Genomic DNA, 19,796 nt, shown 5'->3' on the forward strand with positions numbered 1-19,796 from the left:
AGAGTACAAAATCTGTGTGGGAAAACTTGAGTACTATATTAGTATTAGTATTAGTATTAGTATTATAAAAAGTTCGATGTATAAACAGTGGCAAGTAGAATGGGAGAAAGAGAGGAGAGGAAGGCATTATTTTAACTGCCAGCCTCTGGTGAGGAATACCAGGCCCTTGTGGACATGTTGCCGGACAAGCCAAGTAAAGATAACTAGATTGAGACTGGGGCATTGTGGGCTTGCAGCATATTTAAAGATCGTTGGTAAACACCCTGATGGACTGTGTGAGTGTGGTCAGCTTGAGACAGTACCTCATGTACTGTTTACTTGCTCCCTACACTCTGCTGAAAGAAAGGTTCTATACAGACAGTTAACAGATCTCTCAATATCAGTGTTCTCAATTAAGTCATTATTTTCTTCAGGAGCGAGCTCGCGCTTGATAGACAAAGCTGTTCTAACCTTCCTTCTCTCCACCAACATGTACTCAAAAATCTCAAATAAAGCAGTGTGACACCCTGAACGGTAGAGGCAGCATTACGCTTATGCTAGTGTACAGCCTGCCGGAAATAAAGAAGAAGAAGAAGAACTTGTTTTCAGTTAGCGGCCGGAATGGAGGAAGAGTCGGGGCTGCGAAGCGTTTCGATGCTGAGCTCGGGGGTCGCGGTCGCGGTGGTTTCCAGCCTCATCAATGGATCGACATTCGTGCTTCAGAAGAAGGGGATTCTGCGCTCGCGCCGCAGGGGTAAGCGGGAGAACCACACGCGTGAACACACACGAGAGCGGAGGCGTGACAAGTGGCATAACGTGTCGCGTTTTCTCCCCGCGTGGTCCCGCAGGAGGCTCGTACCTGTCGGACGTGGTGTGGTGGAGCGGCACCCTGTGCAGTGAGTCCGGCCTCCCGCAGACCCCGGCCTCCCGCAGACCCCCCTGGTTCCTCGTGACTGTGCTCAGACTGTCTCCTTCTCTGTCATCTCAGTGGTCGCGGGTCAAATCGGGAATTTCCTGGCGTACAACTTGGCCCCGGCTGTGGTCGTGACGCCCCTGGGTGCTCTTGGGGTTCTGTTTGGGTGAGTCTCAGTCCGGGGGGGGGGGGGGGGGTACATCTGAAATGTCCCTCCTAACTCTCTATTGATCGACCACCACTGAACCCCGTGGTTGACGTGACGTTCAGGACAGGCGTGAGGAGGATTCTAAAGTAGTTGGTGAAAAGCGTTCATTAGTGATTAAATAGGATTTTGACCAGCAATGAGCAGGTACACCGCTATCTATCTGTTCAAACAGCTAATGATCCGAGAACCTCCACTGTCGGGCTCTCTCCACTGTCGGGCTCTCTCCACTGCTCTCTCGACTGTCGGGCTCTCTCCACTGTCGGGCTCTCTCCACTGTCAGACAGGAAGTGCTCATTCAAAATAAAATGCGACAATTCAAAGTAGCGCAACATTAAAAGCTACTTTCTTGAATGTAGTACAGAGCCTTTTTATCTATATTATGCCAATAAATGATTAGTATATTATATTATACTATTCCTGAATGTATAATGTAGGATCATTTATGGTCGTATAATATACAATAGTTACGACTGTGGTCGTGTTTGTGTGTGTCGCAATTTGATGTTGCTCAGCAGCTCCCAGGCTGGTCTGGCATAGTGCCCTCCTTTTGTAAAAAAGCAGTTGTAGAGCCTTTGATTAAAAAACCTGGCCTTGACCCTGCAGTTTTAGCAAACTACCGTCCAATCTCTAGATTACCTTTAGTGTCTAAAATTTTAGAGAAATGTGTTTTTGCACAGTTGCAACCTTTTTTAGATGCAAATGGCACCTTAGACCCGTTTCAGTCAGGTTACAAAGCTTTGCACAGTCCTGAATCTGCACTTTTAAAGGTTTTTAATGACCTGTTTTTAATGACTGATTCTGGAGGCTCTGCCATTTTAGTGCTTCTAGACCTCACGGCTGCTTTTGACACAGTCGACCACACAATTCTTTTAAACTGCCTAAGAGATTGCGTGGGTGTCAGGGGGACCGCGTTGGAGTGGTTTAAGTCCTACCTGTCGGGGAGGTCCTTCTCCGTCAGGCTGGGGGACTCCACCTCTTCTTCTGCCCCGCTTCACTGTGGAGTCCCCCAGGGATCTATCCTGGGACCCATTCTTTTCGCCTTGTATCTCCTCCCACTTGGAGAGATTTTTAAAAAGCATGGCATGTCCTACCATTTTTATGCAGATGACTGCCAAATTTACATGCGCATTGCCAAGAATGACCACAGCCCCCTGACACCCCTGCTCCACTGTCTAGGTGACATGAAGGCTTGGTTAGCCCAGAACTTTTTAAAACTGAATGAGGGGAAAACTGAACTGATGGTATTTGGATCAGCCCTCACGGACTTGGGATCACTCAAATTATTTGCATCCCAAAGTCACCAGCCTTGGCGTCACCATAGACAGTGATTTTAGATTTGATAAACAGATCAATGGCGTTTTAAAATCGGGCTTTTATCATCTTCGACTTTTATCTAAGGTTAAGCCGTTTTTATCTTTTAATCTTTTTGAGCAAGTCGTGCATGCTTTTATTTCTTCTCGTCTGGACTACTGCAACGCACTTTATTCTGGCGTTAGCCACAACGCACTTTATTCTGGCGTTAGCCACAACGCACTTTATTCTGGCGTTAGCCACAACGCACTTTATTCTGGCGTTAGCCACAAAGCACTTTATTCTGGCGTTAGCCACAAAGCACTTTATTCTGGCGTTAGCCACAAAGCACTTTATTCTGGCGTTAGCCACAAAGCACTTTATTCTGGCGTTAGCCACAACGCACTTTATTCTGGCGTTAGCCACAAAGCACTTTATTCTGGCGTTAGCCACAAAGCACTTTATTCTGGCGTTAGCCACAAAGCACTTTATTCTGGCGTTAGCCACAACGCACTTTATTCTGGCGTTAGCCACAACGCACTTTATTCTGGCGTTAGCCACAACGCACTTTATTCTGGCGTTAGCCACAACGCACTTTATTCTGGCGTTAGCCACAACGCACTTTATTCTGGCGTTAGCCACAACGCACTTTATTCTGGCGTTAGCCACAAAGCACTTTATTCTGGCGTTAGCCACAACGCACTTTATTCTGGCGTTAGCCACAAAGCACTTTATTCTGGCGTTAGCCACAACGCACTTTATTCTGGCGTTAGCCACAACGCACTTTATTCTGGCGTTAGCCACAACGCACTTTATTCTGGCGTTAGCCACAAGGCACTTTATTCTGGCGTTAGCCACAAGGCACTTTATTCTGTCGTTAGCCACAAAGCACTTTATTCTGGCGTTAGCCACAAAGCACTTTATTCTGGCGTTAGCCACAAAGCACTTTCCCGCTTGCAGTTAGTCCAGAACGCTGCGGCACAACTTTTAACAGGGACCTAAAAACCAGAACATATTACCCCTATCCTTGCATCTTTGCACTGGCTCCCTGTTAATTTTAGAATTGATTTTATAATGTTGTTGTTTGTTTTTAAAGCTTTGAATGGACTGGCCCCTCAGTACATTACAGACCTCATTCAAATTTTGCTCATTGCTTTTTAAGCGTCTTTATATTTCTATTTATTCTTTTGAATTGTTTTATTCTTATTTGTAGTTTCTTGATGTGTTTGTAGTTTTTGATCTATTTTAATTTTAATTTTATGGTTTTATACTTATTTAGTGTTTGACTTCTTAGTTTTATGTGCAGAATGTGAAGCACTTTGTAAACGCTTCAAAAGTGAAGGACGCTTTGCGGATAGACTCGTAATCGTTGTGGTGTAAACAGGGCCTGAGTGACGTGTCGTGGTGGGGAAAGAACTACAAGTTTCCAAAAATTAACTATAAAAAGCGCACTTGGGTTTTAGATGATTTAAAGTTGTTCCAGCAGATTATTGCTTTGGTTACTTACTTGATCTGTGTCCTTTTTCCGCCATCTTTATTTGCCATAAACGCTTGGATGAGCAGGTCCCTTTAAATGTTGTTGCAAGGAATTGTGGGGCAGCATGGCTCGCATCCTTTGTGAAAAGATGCATCAGTGCTATCCTAAGCTAAAGGAAGCAACCAGCCTCCTTTTCTTTGCTTCTTGAGAATTCAGACCATCCTCATCATGGGCGCTACACCAAAACACTTCCGGGGTGAAGAGAGAGTTGATAGACGAGGAGTTAGGAGGCACATTTCGGACGTACCCTAGGGATGACCCTGATGGATGCCGGATAAAGCATTTTTATCTGCCTCGATGTCGATCGCGTTTTGAAATAACCTACAATCAATTTCTAGCAGCTGCTTCAGGTGGGAGGAGCCAGTAGAAACTCAGGGTTTCCTCTACTAAACTTGCTTCAGGTGGGAGGAGCCAGTAGAAACTCAGGGTTTCCTCTACTAAACTTGCTTCAGGTGGGAGGAGCCAGTAGAAACTCAGGGTTTCCTCTTCTAAACCTGCTTCAGGTGGGAGGAGCCAGTAGAAAATCAGGGTTTCCTCTACTAAACTTGCTTCAGGTGGGAGGAGCCAGTAGAAACTCAGGGTTTCCTCTACTAAACCTGCTTCAGGTGGGAGGAGCCAGTAGAAAATCAGGGTTTCCTCTACTAAACTTGCTTCAGGTGGGAGGAGCCAGTAGAAACTCAGGGTTTCCTCTACTAAACCTGCTTCAGGTGGGAGGAGCCAGTAGATACTCAGGGTTTCCTCTTCTAAACCTGCTTCAGGTGGGAGGAGCCAGTAGAAACTCAGGGTTTCCTCTTCTAAACCTGCTTCAGGTGGGAGGAGACAGTAGAAACTCAGGGTTTCCTCTACTAAACCTGCTTCAGGTGGGAGGAGCCAGTAGAAACTCAGGGTTTCCTCTTCTAAACCTGCTTCAGGTGGGAGGAGCCAGTAGAAACTCAGGGTTTCCTCTTCTAAACCTGCTTCAGGTGGGAGGAGCCAGTAGAAAATCAGGGTTTCCTCTACTAAACCTGCTTCAGGTGGGAGGAGCCAGTAAAAACTCAGGGTTTCCTCTACTAAACCTGCTTCAGGTGGGAGGAGCCAGTAGAAACTCAGGGTTTCCTCTACTAAACCTGCTTCAGGTGGGAGGAGACAGTAGAAACTCAGGCTTTCCTCTTCTAAACCTGCTTCAGGTGGGAGGAGACAGTAGAAACTCAGGGTTTCCTCTACTAAACCTGCTTCAGGTGGGAGGAGCCAGTAGAAACTCAGGGTTTCCTCTACTAAACCTGCTTCAGGTGGGAGGAGCCAGTAGAAACTCAGGGTTTCCTCTACTAAACCTGCTTCAGGTGGGAGGAGACAGTAGAAACTCAGGGTTTCCTCTTCTAAACCTGCTTCAGGTGGGAGGAGACAGTAGAAACTCAGGGTTTCCTCTACTAAACTTGCTTCAGGTGGGAGGAGCCAGTAGAAACTCAGGGTTTCCTCTACTAAACCTGCTTCAGGTGGGAGGAGCCAGTAGAAACTCAGGGTTTCCTCTACTAAACCTGCTTCAGGTGGGAGGAGCCAGTAGAAACTCAGGGTTTCCTCTTCTAAACCTGCTTCAGGTGGGAGGAGCCAGTAGAAACTCAGGGTTTCCTCTACTAAACTTGCTTCAGGTGGGAGGAGCCAGTAGAAACTCAGGGTTTCCTCTTCTAAACCTGCTTCAGGTGGGAGGAGCCAGTAGAAACTCAGGGTTTCCTCTTCTAAACCTGCTTCAGGTGGGAGGAGCCAGTAGAAAATCAGGGTTTCCTCTACTAAACCTGCTTCAGGTGGGAGGAGCCAGTAGAAACTCAGGGTTTCCTCTACTAAACCTGCTTCAGGTGGGAGGAGCCAGTAGATACTCAGGGTTTCCTCTACTAAACCTGCCAGCGAGCAGGTTCAGTTCACAGTCTGTTACCGTGGTGACTGACCCTGAGCTTAATTCAGCTCTCTTTCTGGAACGGAAAACCCTGAGTTTCCCTCATTTCAGGGTTAATGTACTCTGAGTTTTCACAAAACCCGCTTTCTGGAACAGGACCCAGGATTGAGAAAAGTCTTTGACAACAACAGCAAGAGTTTTTAGATCTGAGACAGAAAACCTCACAATGTTCCATTTCTCCCGTTGATTGAAAAACAGTTACCAGTGTTGATCCTTAACGAGTTCAATGATCGCTCGTTCATGAACTCGTTCATATTTTGGGTGAACGTGAACTGAACAAACTGTGTTTCTGCCTGATGAACGTTACTGTGAGCGCGCTCATTCTGGTGTTTGTGAACGGTGATCTCACAATAATGTTCTTTGGGAAGAAATACAGTTTGTTCAGTTCACGCCGACCCAAAATATTTAAGAGGGTTGCCAGATTTCCAGAGCCTTCCAGTGGAAAACCCAGCTAAAGCGCATCGTAAACGGGCCTAAACATGTCGGGGGGGGAAACAGCCAATCTGGCAACCGCAGCCACCACAGAGCCTCTCACATGCTCAACATGTGAAGTATCAAGGCAAAAACAAATGGAAGACAGCAGCACTACCTCAGACTCTGCCTATACCATTAATACTTCATCTTCGTATGATTACTGAAAATAATTTTTATGAAAAGGCCAGTGATGACCCAGGTGGGAAAAAATCTTACCTTTTTGTGTAAACATTGCCTGCCGGGGCAAACAAGTCAGGAAACAATCGATTCACTAAAAACTGAAACGTGACATAGATAAATAATGTTTAAATGTTTTGCACTTTGAATGTTGCACTTTGAGGTCCATCTTAAGTTTCTTACCTCAGCCTGGTTCCTACCTCAGATTGTGTTTGTTAGTCCAAGAATTATGCCAACACGTCTCCTGGACATTGTTGTTGACAGTATACTGCAGTTCACAATGGTCTCCTGGAGAGTTTTTCTATTTTAACCTGTTTGTAGAACCTGCTGCTGTATTTTCCTTTGCACCTTAAAGACTACTGTCCATTCTTTTTGTTTTAATAAATCCTCATTAAAAAGACCACTCCAGCAGCATGTTTTTGAGAATCTACTGTCGGGGTGGGAAGCTGCAGCTGGCTGCTAGTGTGACTGGATGGGGTGAGTAGAAGAGGGAATGTCAGTATTCTGGCTCGCAGCAACACATTGGGGAAAAAATAGAACTACAAGCTATAAACTGAATGAGTTCATTTTAAAAATGTGTGAACTGAACTTTGAACTAGTTCATGTAGAAACGGAACTTTCCCAACACTGACAGTTACCATTAGCAGGAACTAGCGTTAGCTACTTGGCAGTAACTAACAACACATTCGACCAAACCAAGTAACTTTCTATTTCTGATTCTACGTCTGAAACGTCTTGCTGCAGCCACAGAATCGGAACTTCTTTAGGAACTTCTCCTTCGGGGTCACGTTCTGCTTCAAACTTATTAGAAAAATAGCATTTCTAGGTGCGAAAGCAATAAATTCAACATAAAGATTAGAGCATTGTATTGGAAAGCTGCGTATTTTCCAGGGTTGCCAGATCTGACTCAGTGTTTCCAGCCCAAACTCAATGTAACATCTGCACACCTCAGTAAAAACCAGCTCAAATTTCAATCTCTGTAGAAACTGTTGTTAAAGCTGTCAAACTATTATATGAGTAATAAGGGACACGTCAAAACGCACCACTGCACTAAATGAACAGAAAAAAGCAAACACAAATATGCTCCCAATCTGGCAACACTGATCTTCTCCCAGAGTGGAGCAGGAGTGGACAGACACAGAAGCAGCCTGTTCTCAGTAGAGCCACCAGAGGGACTTTTAGACTGGTGAGATTCAGGACCAAGGCTGGATTTGGGAAAATACACTTCAAATACATTATTTGACCTCTGACACCTTGTGAAGTTGTTGTCAATGGTAGAAAAAAAACGTGATCCTTCAAGAAAAAAGTTGTCACTGCTTTAATCTGTTTTCCTAATAGAGAATCCGCCCACCTCTCTGGGAAGAAGACAATCAACTGACCACACTGTGCTTTGGCTGCACCGTACTGAGCTCCAGCTTCTAACAGGAAGTGGTTCTGGTGTGCCACAGGGCCGTGCTGGCTTCATGGGTCCTGCAGGAACACCTGAACGTCCTGGGGAAGCTGGGCTGTGTGCTGTGCTGCTGTGGCTCCGTCGTCCTCACTATTCACGCTCCTCAGGCTCCGGCCATGTCCAGGTGGGAGTTCCAGGAGCGGCTGCTGGACCCAGGTGGCTTTTCGCTTTCCACTTACAGCCTCATTTTACTGTAGTGCTTAGCAGTTTTGCATCAACATGTGGAGTTTGAATATTGTCCCTGTGCCTGTGTGGCTGTTCTCTGGTTTCCTCCAGGCTTCTGAAAACAGCTCCGAGCCTGTTGTGACTGTTGTCGTCTCTTTATTTGTCTTGACCTGAACAAGATTGGAAATGCCTTGTCTTGTCACAGTGACCTGGATAAATAAGTATAACATTCAGGTTGTGTTTAATCCTGTCCCACTGTAGTTTGTCTTGCTCTAACCAGGAGAAGATGTTGCTGACTGTTGAGGAATATTATTATGGTAACTTCCTCCTGTGATTACCGTTTATCTTAAATTACAACATTAAGGGGATTTTTTTTATCTTCACCCTGCTAGAATTGAATATAAAAAACACTAATATTTTTTTCACAAAGAGCATAACTTTTTGTATATTTGGCAATTCTACCCTCCCTTGTGTGAAAAGCAGTTTGATATTATAACTTGATGGCAATGGGGGATTTTACCAAGACAAAAGCCGCACAATCAACATTATGAAAATAATGTCAACTTTTCCTTTTTATTTCAGTTTTTTGATTGCTTCCTGCATTCTGATGTTTTTGCACATGTATGCCACATATACACTAAATGCACCCTGGGTGTTTTTACGTATCATAGCGAGAACAAATGTGACTGGCAGGTCTCCTGCAGGTTTGCACAAGCTGACGTCAGACAGATTTCTTTATTTGGTCATGTGAGCACAGCAGAGGTGAAGAGGCTTGTGTCAACAGCCACAACGGCCAAAACAAACAAGGCATCACAGGAAGGTGCATGAAGCTGCTCTTATATAACCATCACTAGTCAGGAAAAAAGGATGAAACAGACATTTTTGGCTCGTTTGTGCAACTGGGAGTTCGGACACGAATCAGCTTACCTAATCTCCAACACATTCCCATGAATACATTAAATGTCAAACAGATTAGCCCCATATAACAATAATAAACAATAAGTTCCGTCATAACTTAAAAATAACAGAGATGAAGTGAAGCTTGTCGAGTAGGGCTGCCATAAACGATTATTTTGCTAGTCGACTAATCACTGATTATTTTTCGATTAGTCAATCAGACCATACGTAAATTGAATGTAAAACATAGAACTTATCACACCAGCATGAAGCTGCTCTTATCATTAGTTTTCAGCTTGAAGTGTTGAAGGTATATGCTAACTAAAAATAAAGACCATTAAGATGATAGTTCATTAAACCATTAATGAAATATGCTTGTAGCAGCAAACGCTTGTTTGACTGTGTAGAATAAAGTGCAAACAGCCCAGTAAAATAAGGAAAAGGCACTTGCTTAGGCAAGTGCCTTTTCCTTATACACACAAAAATAAATACTTGAGGTTTATTGTTTAGTTTTTTTTCTTTCTTTAATTTGTCTTTGGCATCAAACATAACAACAATGAGGTAGGAACCTGTAACTAAGGAATTATTAGTTTTGGTGTCAATGACTCAAATATAAGAAAAGTGCATTTTGTGCTCAGTGCTCACAACTGTATTCAACTGTACTGCACTCTGACTCTTGATAATTCCAAACTGCACAAGACTCTTATTCATAGCCAGGAAAGTGAGCATTTCTACATGTGTTGGAGAAAGACTGGCTCTCTTCTGCTGCAGAGAAAATCCTCTCCGACGGGCTGGAGGTTGCAGGGAGGAACGACTGGTCGACGCATCACAGCGTACTTTTTTAGCACTGAAACATAAAGTTAGCAAACATTAGTGTTGCCACATTTCCTATTCAAACCATCACTTACGTGACAGAAAAAGCATGAAATATGTGTTCAAAGGGCGGCTAATGAATCAAATCGTCGTCGCTAATGATAACGTTTACAGCTATAAGAGTAAGTAGTAAGTTAGCTCCCTGTTTACGCCAATATTAGCAGCTAACTAGCCAGTTAGCTTGCGGAGACGACGGTCCCTCTTCATCGTTGTCAGAAGCCACAACGTGCTTGCTTCTCGGCTGCTGTGCTTCACAGTGCTGCCGTGGAACTTCTGTCTTGCAGATGTTGCATTGCTCGCTTTTCTCTTGTGTTTTCTTCAAATGCTCCCACACTGTGGAGCTGCATTGCCGCCGGGCGTCATGATACCTGAGCCCGTCTGGTGACGTCACCTGACCCTGATTACCACTGCTGTGCATGGGTCAAGGACAGAGAGGCGGACGGTGGACGCTGCCGTGGCAGTTTTGAGAGAAAAACAAAGATTAAAAAAAATTAAGACGACGCGTCGACAATTAAAATCGTCGACGATTTTACTAGTCGACATAAGTGTGAGGAGTCAGCTGATCGTGGCAGCCCTATTGTAGAGTCAGTATTACCCAGGCGTTGCTTTATACATAATAGAAATGCAGCAGAATTTATAGCTACCTAACTACATAGGTCACTATCTGTAGAAAACAACCTGTATATCAGAGACTCAACATAAAGTGTCAATAATACGATATAATTACAGATAAAAAATGTAGCCACTGTTTACACCCTATTATGACGGAGTTGGACGACTAAAAGAAACAAAAAATATGAATAAGCAGCCACTCTGAAGATCATAAAGTTGTATTATTACTGGCTATATACAGATTATTCTGCATATATAAAAATGTCTTTCAGAGTAACGCAGTGATGTGATTAATGTCTGAAGCTTTGTGGGAGACTTCCTGTTTAGAGCCTGCATGTTCTCCCTGGACGTTGGAGTGTAAATTGGCTGTAGGTGTGGGTGTTCATAAGTTATCACTTGGATCAAATGGATATAAAGATGGAATAATTAGATTTAGTGTGACGTTCAAGGAATAGTCCATTATAAATTAATCTCTCTCTGTCTCTCTCTGTCTCTCTCTCTCTGTCTCTCTCTCTCTGTCTCTCTCTGTCTCTCTCTCTCTGTCTCTCTCTGTCTCTCTCTCTCTGTCTCTCTCTGTCTCTGTCTCTCTCTCTCTCCCTCTCTGTCTCTCTCTCTCTCCCTCTCTGTCTCTCTCTGTCTCTGTCTCTCTCTCTCTGTCTCTCTCTGTCTCTCTGTCTCTGTCTGTCTCTCCCTCTCTCTCTCTCTCTGTCTCTGTCTCTGTCTCTCTCTCTCTCTCTGTCTCTCTCTCTCTCTCCCTCTCTCTCTCTCTGTCTCTGTCTCTCTCTCTGTCTCTCTCTCTCTCTGTCTCTCTCTCTCTCTCTCTGTCTCTCTCTCTCTCTCTCTCTGTCTCTGTCTCTGTCTCTGTCTCTGTCTCTCTGTCTCTGTCTCTGTCTCTCTCTGTCTCTCTCTCTCTGTCCCTCTCTCTCTCTCTGTCTCTCTCTCTCTCTCTCTCTCAGTGTGTGTGAGCTACGCCCTCCTGGTGGTGTTGCTGCTGGTCAGTCTCATGAGTGTTGCTGTGGCTCCTGGAAGGTCAAACATCATGGTGGAGGTTTCCATCTGCTCCCTGCTGGGCAGCTTCACGGTTCCCAGCAGCAGAGGCCTGGGCCTCGTGGCCCCGGAGGTGTTTGTGGGGGGGGGCCCGGCGAGCGGCGGGGCCCTGGCCGTGTTCCTGGGCCTGCTGGCCGTGCTGGTCGTCAGCGTCCTCACTCAGTTCTTCTTCATCACCAAGGCGCTGCAGCGCTACAGCTCCGGTGTGTTCGAGGCCATGTACTACGTGACGTTCACCACCAGCGCCCTGCTGGCCTCGGCGCTGCTGTTCAGGGAGTGGACGCTCCTCACCGTGACGGACGGCCTTGCCCTGCTGTGCGCTGTGACCACGCTGTGTGTCGGGGTGGGGCTGCTGCGCATTTCTCAGGAGGCTTTGATCACCTGGAAGAAGGAAGAGCCACATAAAAGAGACTAATCTGAGAAAACTTGTGCAATGCTTTGGTGAAACAAAGCCTTCTGTCTTTCTTTTTTACAATGGACTCATTTCTTTGATTTCTTTCATTTTACTGTCTCTACTTTAACTGACCACATTCTATAGACCAGTGTTTTTCACCCACTGCTCCACCACACTGGTGTTTCCTCCAGATCTCGTCAGCTGAGCCGTGGGAAATGATCCAATTTCACATTTTTTCTAAAAATCATTTGCTCTCACAGCCGCTGTCAGCAGTGAGAGCAGTGTGTTGAAGAGTAATCATGTATAAATACTCTTCACCACTAGAGGGCAGCACAGAACCTTGCAGGTGAAATGTAAAGTGACAGACGTCAGTGTGGTTCATCTCCACCTCCTGCTACCATCTTGTATCAAAGTGCTGTGTCAGTGACAGTGATGGAGAAGTTTTTGAAAACCAGGATCTCAGCTCTTCATCCATCAGGTCCAGGTTTCACACTGAGGGAGTCACTATTAAAAAAAGTCCTTGCTTTCTGGATTTACTGGATTCCTGTTGATAAAACTTTGATGAGAAAGACTTTATATTGTTAATAGACGCTACAGAGTTTAACTTTTTAACATTTTCAGGTGGTGGTGTGCCTCCAGAGTTTTCTAAAGAAAAAAGTGTGTCTCGGCTCAAAAAGGTTGAAAAACACTACTATATAGTATATTTATTAAATATTAATCATAAGACTCCTTTAAATGAAGAATACATAAAGATTGTATTAGCTATGTTGTGGTTACTTGTATTGTCCACCTCACTCTTTTTCTCATTAGCTCCTAATCCGTCATGCTTTAAAAAAGCACCTGTGCTTGACGAGTGTTTACACTGAAAAACAGCTCATTGGCTCAATTCTTCAACTCCAACAGGCTGCGTGGACTGGATTACAAATAGAAATCAAATATTAGGCATGTAATCTTTATACTGGGGTTAAATACCATTTGGATGTTTCATGAAGTGTTTAATATGAATGTGCCTGAGTACAAGAGTTCTCTGGTATGAACGCACAATGCACATGATTGTTTATCGTCTTTTTAAAAAATGTTTACTCCTAATCATTACTGAAGTTATTTTATAAACACTTGTAGTTATGGGAACTATCTTTTAATCTGTGGCTTTCTAACGCTTCAGCATGACAAAGGGACTAATGGTGAATTTGTGATTGAAAATGTTATTAAATTGAATCGGTTTGTTGTAATTGACAAAGAAGAAGCTCCTCTTCCACATGTGTTGATCCTCTCAATGCCACATCGTCTGGCCACTGGATCACCTGTGAATTATTCAGGGGAACTTCAGAAGTGTGGAGCCTGAGTGGCTGAGGAACCAGCACTTTGTCCAAAAGGACGTTTTGGGAAACTGATTCCAAATATTATTGCTTTTTAATAAAACCACCTCATTTTATATGATTATATAGAATATGGATGTTGTGCAGTTTTGACTGTGGCCATCAGGGATTACTTTCACTGAGACATCATGCCCTACTAGTGCATTGTGATTCTGTATGACCTGTTTTTACGAATAAAACATTGACTTTTTCAGACTTGCAGCTACTAATGATTTCCTTTGTTGTTTTATTGTTTTATGGTCTGAAATATGTACAATTTGAATGTCTGCCCTTTTTTACACCGACAGTCCATGGCTAAGAGTTTAGGCCAGTGTAGTGCATACACACTGAAATTAAACTACATGTTTTTCTTTGTACGTTTAAGCTTCTCAGATTCAGGCTTCATTTGTTCTTTGCATTGAAACAAGGGGGAAACAAACAACTGGATTTGTGGTTATTTAAAGATTGTTATACTGCCACTTTTCTGGTGCAACCCACTGAGAGCAAAGTGTCAACAAGAATAGTTTGACTAGAAAACCTTTTGAAACAAGTTATTTCTTATGAAAGTTTTAGAGAATATATTCATATTTCATTGCAACACAGTTAAAGATGTCATCACCAGGAAATCCCATTTTTCCTTGTTAAAACATGAATATTGGTGTTGGACCTCAGTTGAAAATTGCTTGAAAATGTGGAGTTTGAAACTGGCTGATTTATTTCATTTGGACATTTTGTTCAAAGCAGAATAAAAGGGGGTGCGCCCAAAACATTCTGATTGTACTGTGTTGTACACTGGAATATAAACCCACCTCTGTTGAATACAGCAGTTAGCTGTGGTCATATATATATATTTATATATTTATATTAATGGGAGACTGGATGTGTGAGAAAACCAGGTGATGACTTCTTTAATGTATTCAATGATAAACCCCGGCCTCATAGATTAATTTCTAATGTTTCACTTTTTTTAATTTCTTGGACTGACTATTTGTCACAACAAAGTCACAATTCTGACTGTTGCTCAGATTTATGTGATTTAAAATCAGAACTGAGTTCTTTTCAGTTTAACAGCAGACTTTTCCTCGCAAACACTGATTTTTTAATTTTTTTAAAACATGACATTATATTGGTAAATTGATTTTTATCCAAAACTTTGACTATTTTGATTAAATTGTGAGACAAATCTGACTTTGAAGAATACACAATAAAGAATCAGAATTATGATGTTATTCATTCAGACTTAAATTCAGATCAGACCTTTTTCCATTCAGTTTGAAGTAAAGTTTTAAATATTTGACATTTTTGTTTTTGATTCAAGATTTTTTTCAGATTAAAATGACAATTCTGACTTTTGCTTAGAATAATGTGATTAGGGTGGAACTTTGAGTTTTTACTCGGAATTTTAAGAATAAAGTCTCAATTCCGACTTATTCCTGTGAGGTTTTTTGCTTTGAATCAAAGGCGTGACTTTTTTTTAAAGTAAGGAGTTCAGAGTTTTTTCCTGAACACTTGACTTATTTCCTTAATAATAATAAAATAATAATAATACAAATAAAACGTGAAATTATATTAAGAATTCAAGTTTTATTTAGAACTTGGAATATTTTGCTAGAACTGTGAGGTTTAAATCAGAAATCTTTTTTTTCTCAGAATTCTGAGTTTTTCTAATAGTTTGATTGATGATTTTCTGATGAGTTCTTTTTTATTGACGGAAGTACTTTTTGTATATCTTTGTGTTTCGTTTACTTCCTTGATGACGTCGCGCTGATACGCCAGACCCCCTCCGCTGTGACGTCGCGCTGATATGTCAGACCCCCTCCGCTGTGACGTCGCGCTGATACCTCAGACCCCCTCCGCTGTGACTTCGCGCTGATACCTCAGATCCCCTCCGCTGTGACGTCGCGCTGATACCTCAGACCCCCTCCGCTGTGACTTCGAGCTGTTCACGCTGTTCGTCACACTCCCGGCTCGCGGTGTCCGGTTGCTGCGGAGGCGCCCAGTGATGCCGGTGCGGTTCAGCGGTCCGACCTGCGGAAGGCACAGCGAGCAGCAGCGGCCGCCCCTCTGCTGATAAGCAGAAGAAGAGCGGCGAAACCGCAGCGGCTGCGGCAGTGAGCGGTCGTCGGGCAGAAGGTCGGAGCGGAGCGGCGCGGCGGGCTGAGTGAGGAGCGCGAGGCGGAAATGCGACGATCATCGGCGGAGCCACCGAGCGGACTCGCTGCTAGCTAACCGCTAACCGCCGCTACTGCGCTCAGTGCCCGGCTCGGAGGGACCCGTCCGCCGGAGAGCAGGTACTGTGATACCGTGACCCGGTTCGCCCCTCCCGGGAAGCTAACGCGGCTAGCGGTTGAGCGCGCGACACGCGGTTCTGCCCGAGTCCATTTTCCACGGGGGCCCCGCAGCGGAGCCGGGGGGACCGGGGGGTGGGGGCGATGGGGAGGAACGTCCTGACAAGAGTATTTTCATAAAACAGCCCGGTAATGGTTGGCTGCAGCCCGGGCGGCGGCTCGCCCCGTTGTGTCCGTGTGACGGCGCACCTCGCCGCCGAGCGACTTCCTGAATTCCTGCGTGTTGAGTCCAGCGGAGCAGCAGTCAGTTACTCAAGGCAACACCCGAAACGACCGGTTTGTTCCTGCGTGCTTGTCTGCGATCAGAGCGGCTCGGTCGCTCCACAGGCTGCTGCTCCTCATGGACTCCTCCAGCCTGCCACGTCCCGGTTCCCCGCTCTGTCGTGTCTCCTGCGGGCTGGGTAGGTTGTGTCCGGGCTGCCGAGGCCGGTTCCGGGCCACACTGACGTGTTCCCTGTGCTTCCAGAGGTCTGGACTGCCCACGACTGCAGCCTCGGTCGACACCTGCACTGCCTGGTCGTCAATGTGACGGAGCGCAGCAACACGTCCAGCCTCGCTATGGGTGAGGACCGGGGCAAGTATGACTTCTACATCGGCCTGGGGCTGGCCATCAGCTCCAGCATCTTCATCGGAGGCAGCTTCATCCTGAAGAAGAAGGGCCTCCTCCGGCTGGCCAGGAAAGGCTCCATGAGGGCAGGTGACGGCTGTTTTCTGTCTCCTAGGCTGATGTTGGTCACAAACCCCATCAGGGGACACATTGTCTTCCAGCTGTGCAACAGCTGGCTGCCAGTGTTGAGCTGGATTCAGTGAAACAGGGTGTCTGTTTATGTTTGTATTGGTCATCAACACACTCTTGAAACCTGGTAATTATTAACTTCTGGCTACTCCGGTGGAAAGGAGCTAAACTGATGTTCAGCCAACCAGGCGCTGCTGTTGCACTGCTGAGGTTTTGCTTACATGCAAGTTTTATTTAAACAAGTGGTCACATGGAGGACAAAACCTGTTGATTCTGCTCTCCAGGTCAGGGTGGCCATGCATATCTGAAGGAGTGGCTGTGGTGGGCTGGCTTGTTATCAAGTAAGTGACCATACACTTCATCCACAACTTTCACATAGAAGACACTCTGGCAAGGTTGGGAATGATGCAATTTAGAATTACTGTCAAATAAAAATGTAAGAAAGAAAGAAAGGAGAGTGCAGTTGTGAGCCCTCAGACAGGCAACCCTGGAATTCCACTATGTAGTTTGTCCTGTCCTGCAAGAAACGTGAACTTGAAGAGTGAGCACAACAAAGTATGGAGTTTGGGTTGACAAGGTAAAAGCAACTCGGGTTAAAAACAGCTGCTACCTGATGCACCAATGTGACGTCGCTTGAAACTTACAGAATTCCTGTAAATGAAGTTTTCTTGCCAGATGAAAGAGGATTACCTAAACACTGTGGGGTGGGGGTCACTAAGACACTTTGATTATTTGTTACAGTACTGATGAAGGTAGTCGTGTAGAACAATGTATGATATAAGTTGTATTGCATTCATGCGTATCAAGTATTTCAAAATATTAAAAAGACGGGTTGAAAAGGTTTAAAACAAACAGAGACTGAAGGGTTAAAGTCGTCTAAAGGACATCAGCACATGCCTCGCCTACCTGTCAACCTAGTGCAGCTGCTTTCCCACACAATGAAGTGTTGACTTCACTTTAACCGTCCTGACGGATCCTGAGGTTCCCGGGGCCGGCAGGGAACAACGTCTGTAATCCACCATAGTGAGACGTGTTGCAGACAACCTGCTTTTCCGTCTTCTCACAGCTCTAACGCAGAGAGACGGGACTTTAGATTGTTCAGAAGCCAGACCACTGAGTAAAGCCACACAGGAGGAAGATGACTACTGAGGCCACGCTGCTGAACACTTGAATGTAGGACTCATATGCAACAAGCGTCCACTGATGTGTAAATACATTTTTCCTCTGTTCTTTTTAAAGACGCCGGTCCCTTTGGCTCAGTGCATGTTTCTGTAGAACCTGCTGCAGTCCACTGTTCATCCAGTTAGAGGTTCACATTTATATGGGACCTTTAATCAAGTTTATAATCTAATGACTGGACGTCACATGATATGAGAGAAGATTTGCAGGGTGACCCTCAGACGGCACGGCAGCGTTCTGTGTTCCAGCTCACAGTCTGGATCCTTGGTTCAGCGTGTGCCGTCTCTTTGCAGTGGGCGCTGGGGAAGCAGCCAACTTCGCAGCGTATGCCTTCGCCCCCGCCACGCTGGTCACCCCACTGGGCGCGCTCAGTGTGCTGGTCAGGTGAGCCAGCGACGTAGCTCCACATGTCGTCTGCGTCTTGGTTCTCCGAGTCGCCGCGGGGCTGAATTGTGCGTCCTTGCAGTGCGGTGCTGTCGTCCTACTTCCTGGCGGAGCGGCTGAACCTTCACGGGAAGCTGGGCTGCCTGCTGAGCATCCTGGGCTCCACCACCATGGTGATCCACGCTCCTCAGGAGGAGGAGATCAGCAGTCTGGACCACATGGCCGACAAGCTGGTGGACCCAGGTACCTTTCCTGCTTCACTCACTTCCTGTTGGTGGCCCGGTCCAGTCTGCCAACTCTGGATTCTTTTGTCTTTCCAAAACTACAATCATATCAACCTTTTCTCACAATTTTCCCATCAGTCAAACAATCGCATGGAAACACTGGAAAACGTTCTCAATGTAATAAACATCGGCTTATTGTTGGTCATAATCTGGATCTTACCCAGTTGACTTGCTGTTGGAACATCTAAACTATATTTCTTCATTAGTATGAACTTTTCAGAGATCCACTTTATTCCCATTTCGTTTGAAAGATTTCTATAAGTCAGGCTCTCTGCTTCTTGAAGGCTTTCTGGGCGCGACGGAGCGCTGAAGTGTTCTAATGACACTAAAACACTTCCAACAGGGCTTATCGCTCCTCTTAGACACAACAAAGACATTTATTTTTAGCATCTCAGATTCCAGTTTTTGTCAGCGCATCAAAACCAGATATTTCGGTCACAGTTAGAAATGGACCTCATGGTGGTTCTATGAAGTTCTGGTTGGAGCGGGTGAAACATTATTTAAAAAGGAAACTTGCTTGTCCACCTCAGTTTGTTTCTTTTCTCGTTCAACAGGGTTTGTAGTCTTCGCCACGTTGGTCATCATCGTGGCGCTCGTCTTCATATTCGTGGTGGGCCCCCGCCACGGTCAGAGCAACATCCTGGTCTACATCACCATCTGCTCGGTGATCGGGGCGCTGTCGGTGTCCTGCGTCAAGGGCCTGGGCATCGCCATCAAGGAGGCCATCGCCGGCAAGAACGTGGCGAAAACCCCGCTGGCGTGGATCCTGCTGCTGAGCCTGGTGGCGTGCGTGAGCACGCAGATCAACTACCTGAACAAGGCCTTGGACATATTCAACACGTCGCTGGTGACGCCCATCTACTACGTGTTCTTCACCACGTCGGTGCTCAGCTGCTCGGCCATCCTCTTCAAGGAGTGGCAGCACATGGGCCCCGACGACATGATCGGAACGCTCAGCGGCTTCTTCACCATCATCGTGGGCATCTTCCTGCTGCACGCCTTCAAAGACATCAGCGTGAGCCTGGCCACGCTCGCCGTGGCCATGAGGAAGGAGGAGCGTGCCTTCCCCGCCGCCAACGGCGTGGCCTCCCACAGCACGTACCAGCTGCTGCACGACGCCACGGAGGACGTGGAACTGGGTTCTCCGTTTGAGAGCGTCTCCAGGAGGAACGGCGCCACGGCCTCGGCGCCGGATCACTGAGGGAGATCCTTCGCCGCCCCGTGGGCTGCACCACGGCTCTCAGACAATCACCTGGACGCGGCGGTCTGGGGCAGACCACTGGATTGTATTCCTTTTGATTTGCCTTACTCGTGCCTGTGTATGACCCCGTCATATCCAGTTAGTTCCATCTTGATTTCATTCCTCTGTAGCGCTGGAAATGTTTTTTAAGACATGTTTTGCTATATGTGAAGCATATCCATGCACTGACTTACTTTCTATAAATCAAGATAAAGTTTAATATATATTCTATACAACGTCCTGCTGACGGTAACATTTGATAAGACATTCACTATGATTTGGATTCTGTGATATTTGAGGGTGTGGTTTTTTTGGGATCATTCG

The 19,796-nt window shown here is 45.5% G+C and overlaps 2 protein-coding genes across 4 annotated transcripts; both read left to right on the plus strand.

Annotated features, from left to right (window-relative positions):
- Positions 1-599: 599 nt before the first annotated feature.
- On the plus strand, positions 600-19,740 carry nipa2 (NIPA magnesium transporter 2). 3 transcript variants are annotated; one of them, XM_080506131.1, is made up of 9 exons: positions 600-733; positions 828-875; positions 968-1,058; positions 7,954-8,111; positions 16,116-16,346; positions 16,670-16,726; positions 17,858-17,948; positions 18,031-18,191; positions 18,787-19,740. In XM_080506131.1, the coding sequence occupies exons 1-9, from the start codon at positions 601-603 to the stop codon at positions 19,431-19,433; spliced, it is 1,617 nt and encodes a 538-aa protein (XP_080362257.1). In that variant the 5' UTR covers position 600; the 3' UTR covers positions 19,434-19,740. The 3 variants fall into 3 exon arrangements, with proteins under 3 accessions (XP_080362257.1, XP_080362255.1, XP_080362256.1); XM_080506129.1 differs by lacking the exons at positions 600-733; positions 828-875; positions 968-1,058; positions 7,954-8,111 and adding an exon at positions 15,045-16,050; XM_080506130.1 differs by lacking the exons at positions 600-733; positions 828-875; positions 968-1,058; positions 7,954-8,111 and adding an exon at positions 15,045-15,592.
- nipa1 (NIPA magnesium transporter 1) lies at positions 11,366-13,508 on the plus strand. The gene has a single exon (XM_080506133.1). It carries the CDS (start codon positions 11,506-11,508, stop codon positions 11,962-11,964), a length of 459 nt encoding a protein of 152 aa, XP_080362259.1. The 5' UTR covers positions 11,366-11,505; the 3' UTR covers positions 11,965-13,508.
- Positions 19,741-19,796: the final 56 nt, after the last annotated feature.

The sequence above is a fragment of the Blennius ocellaris genome (assembly GCF_963422515.1).
Source record: "Blennius ocellaris genome assembly, chromosome: 12".
Classification (NCBI taxonomy): Eukaryota; Metazoa; Chordata; class Actinopteri; order Blenniiformes; family Blenniidae; genus Blennius; species Blennius ocellaris.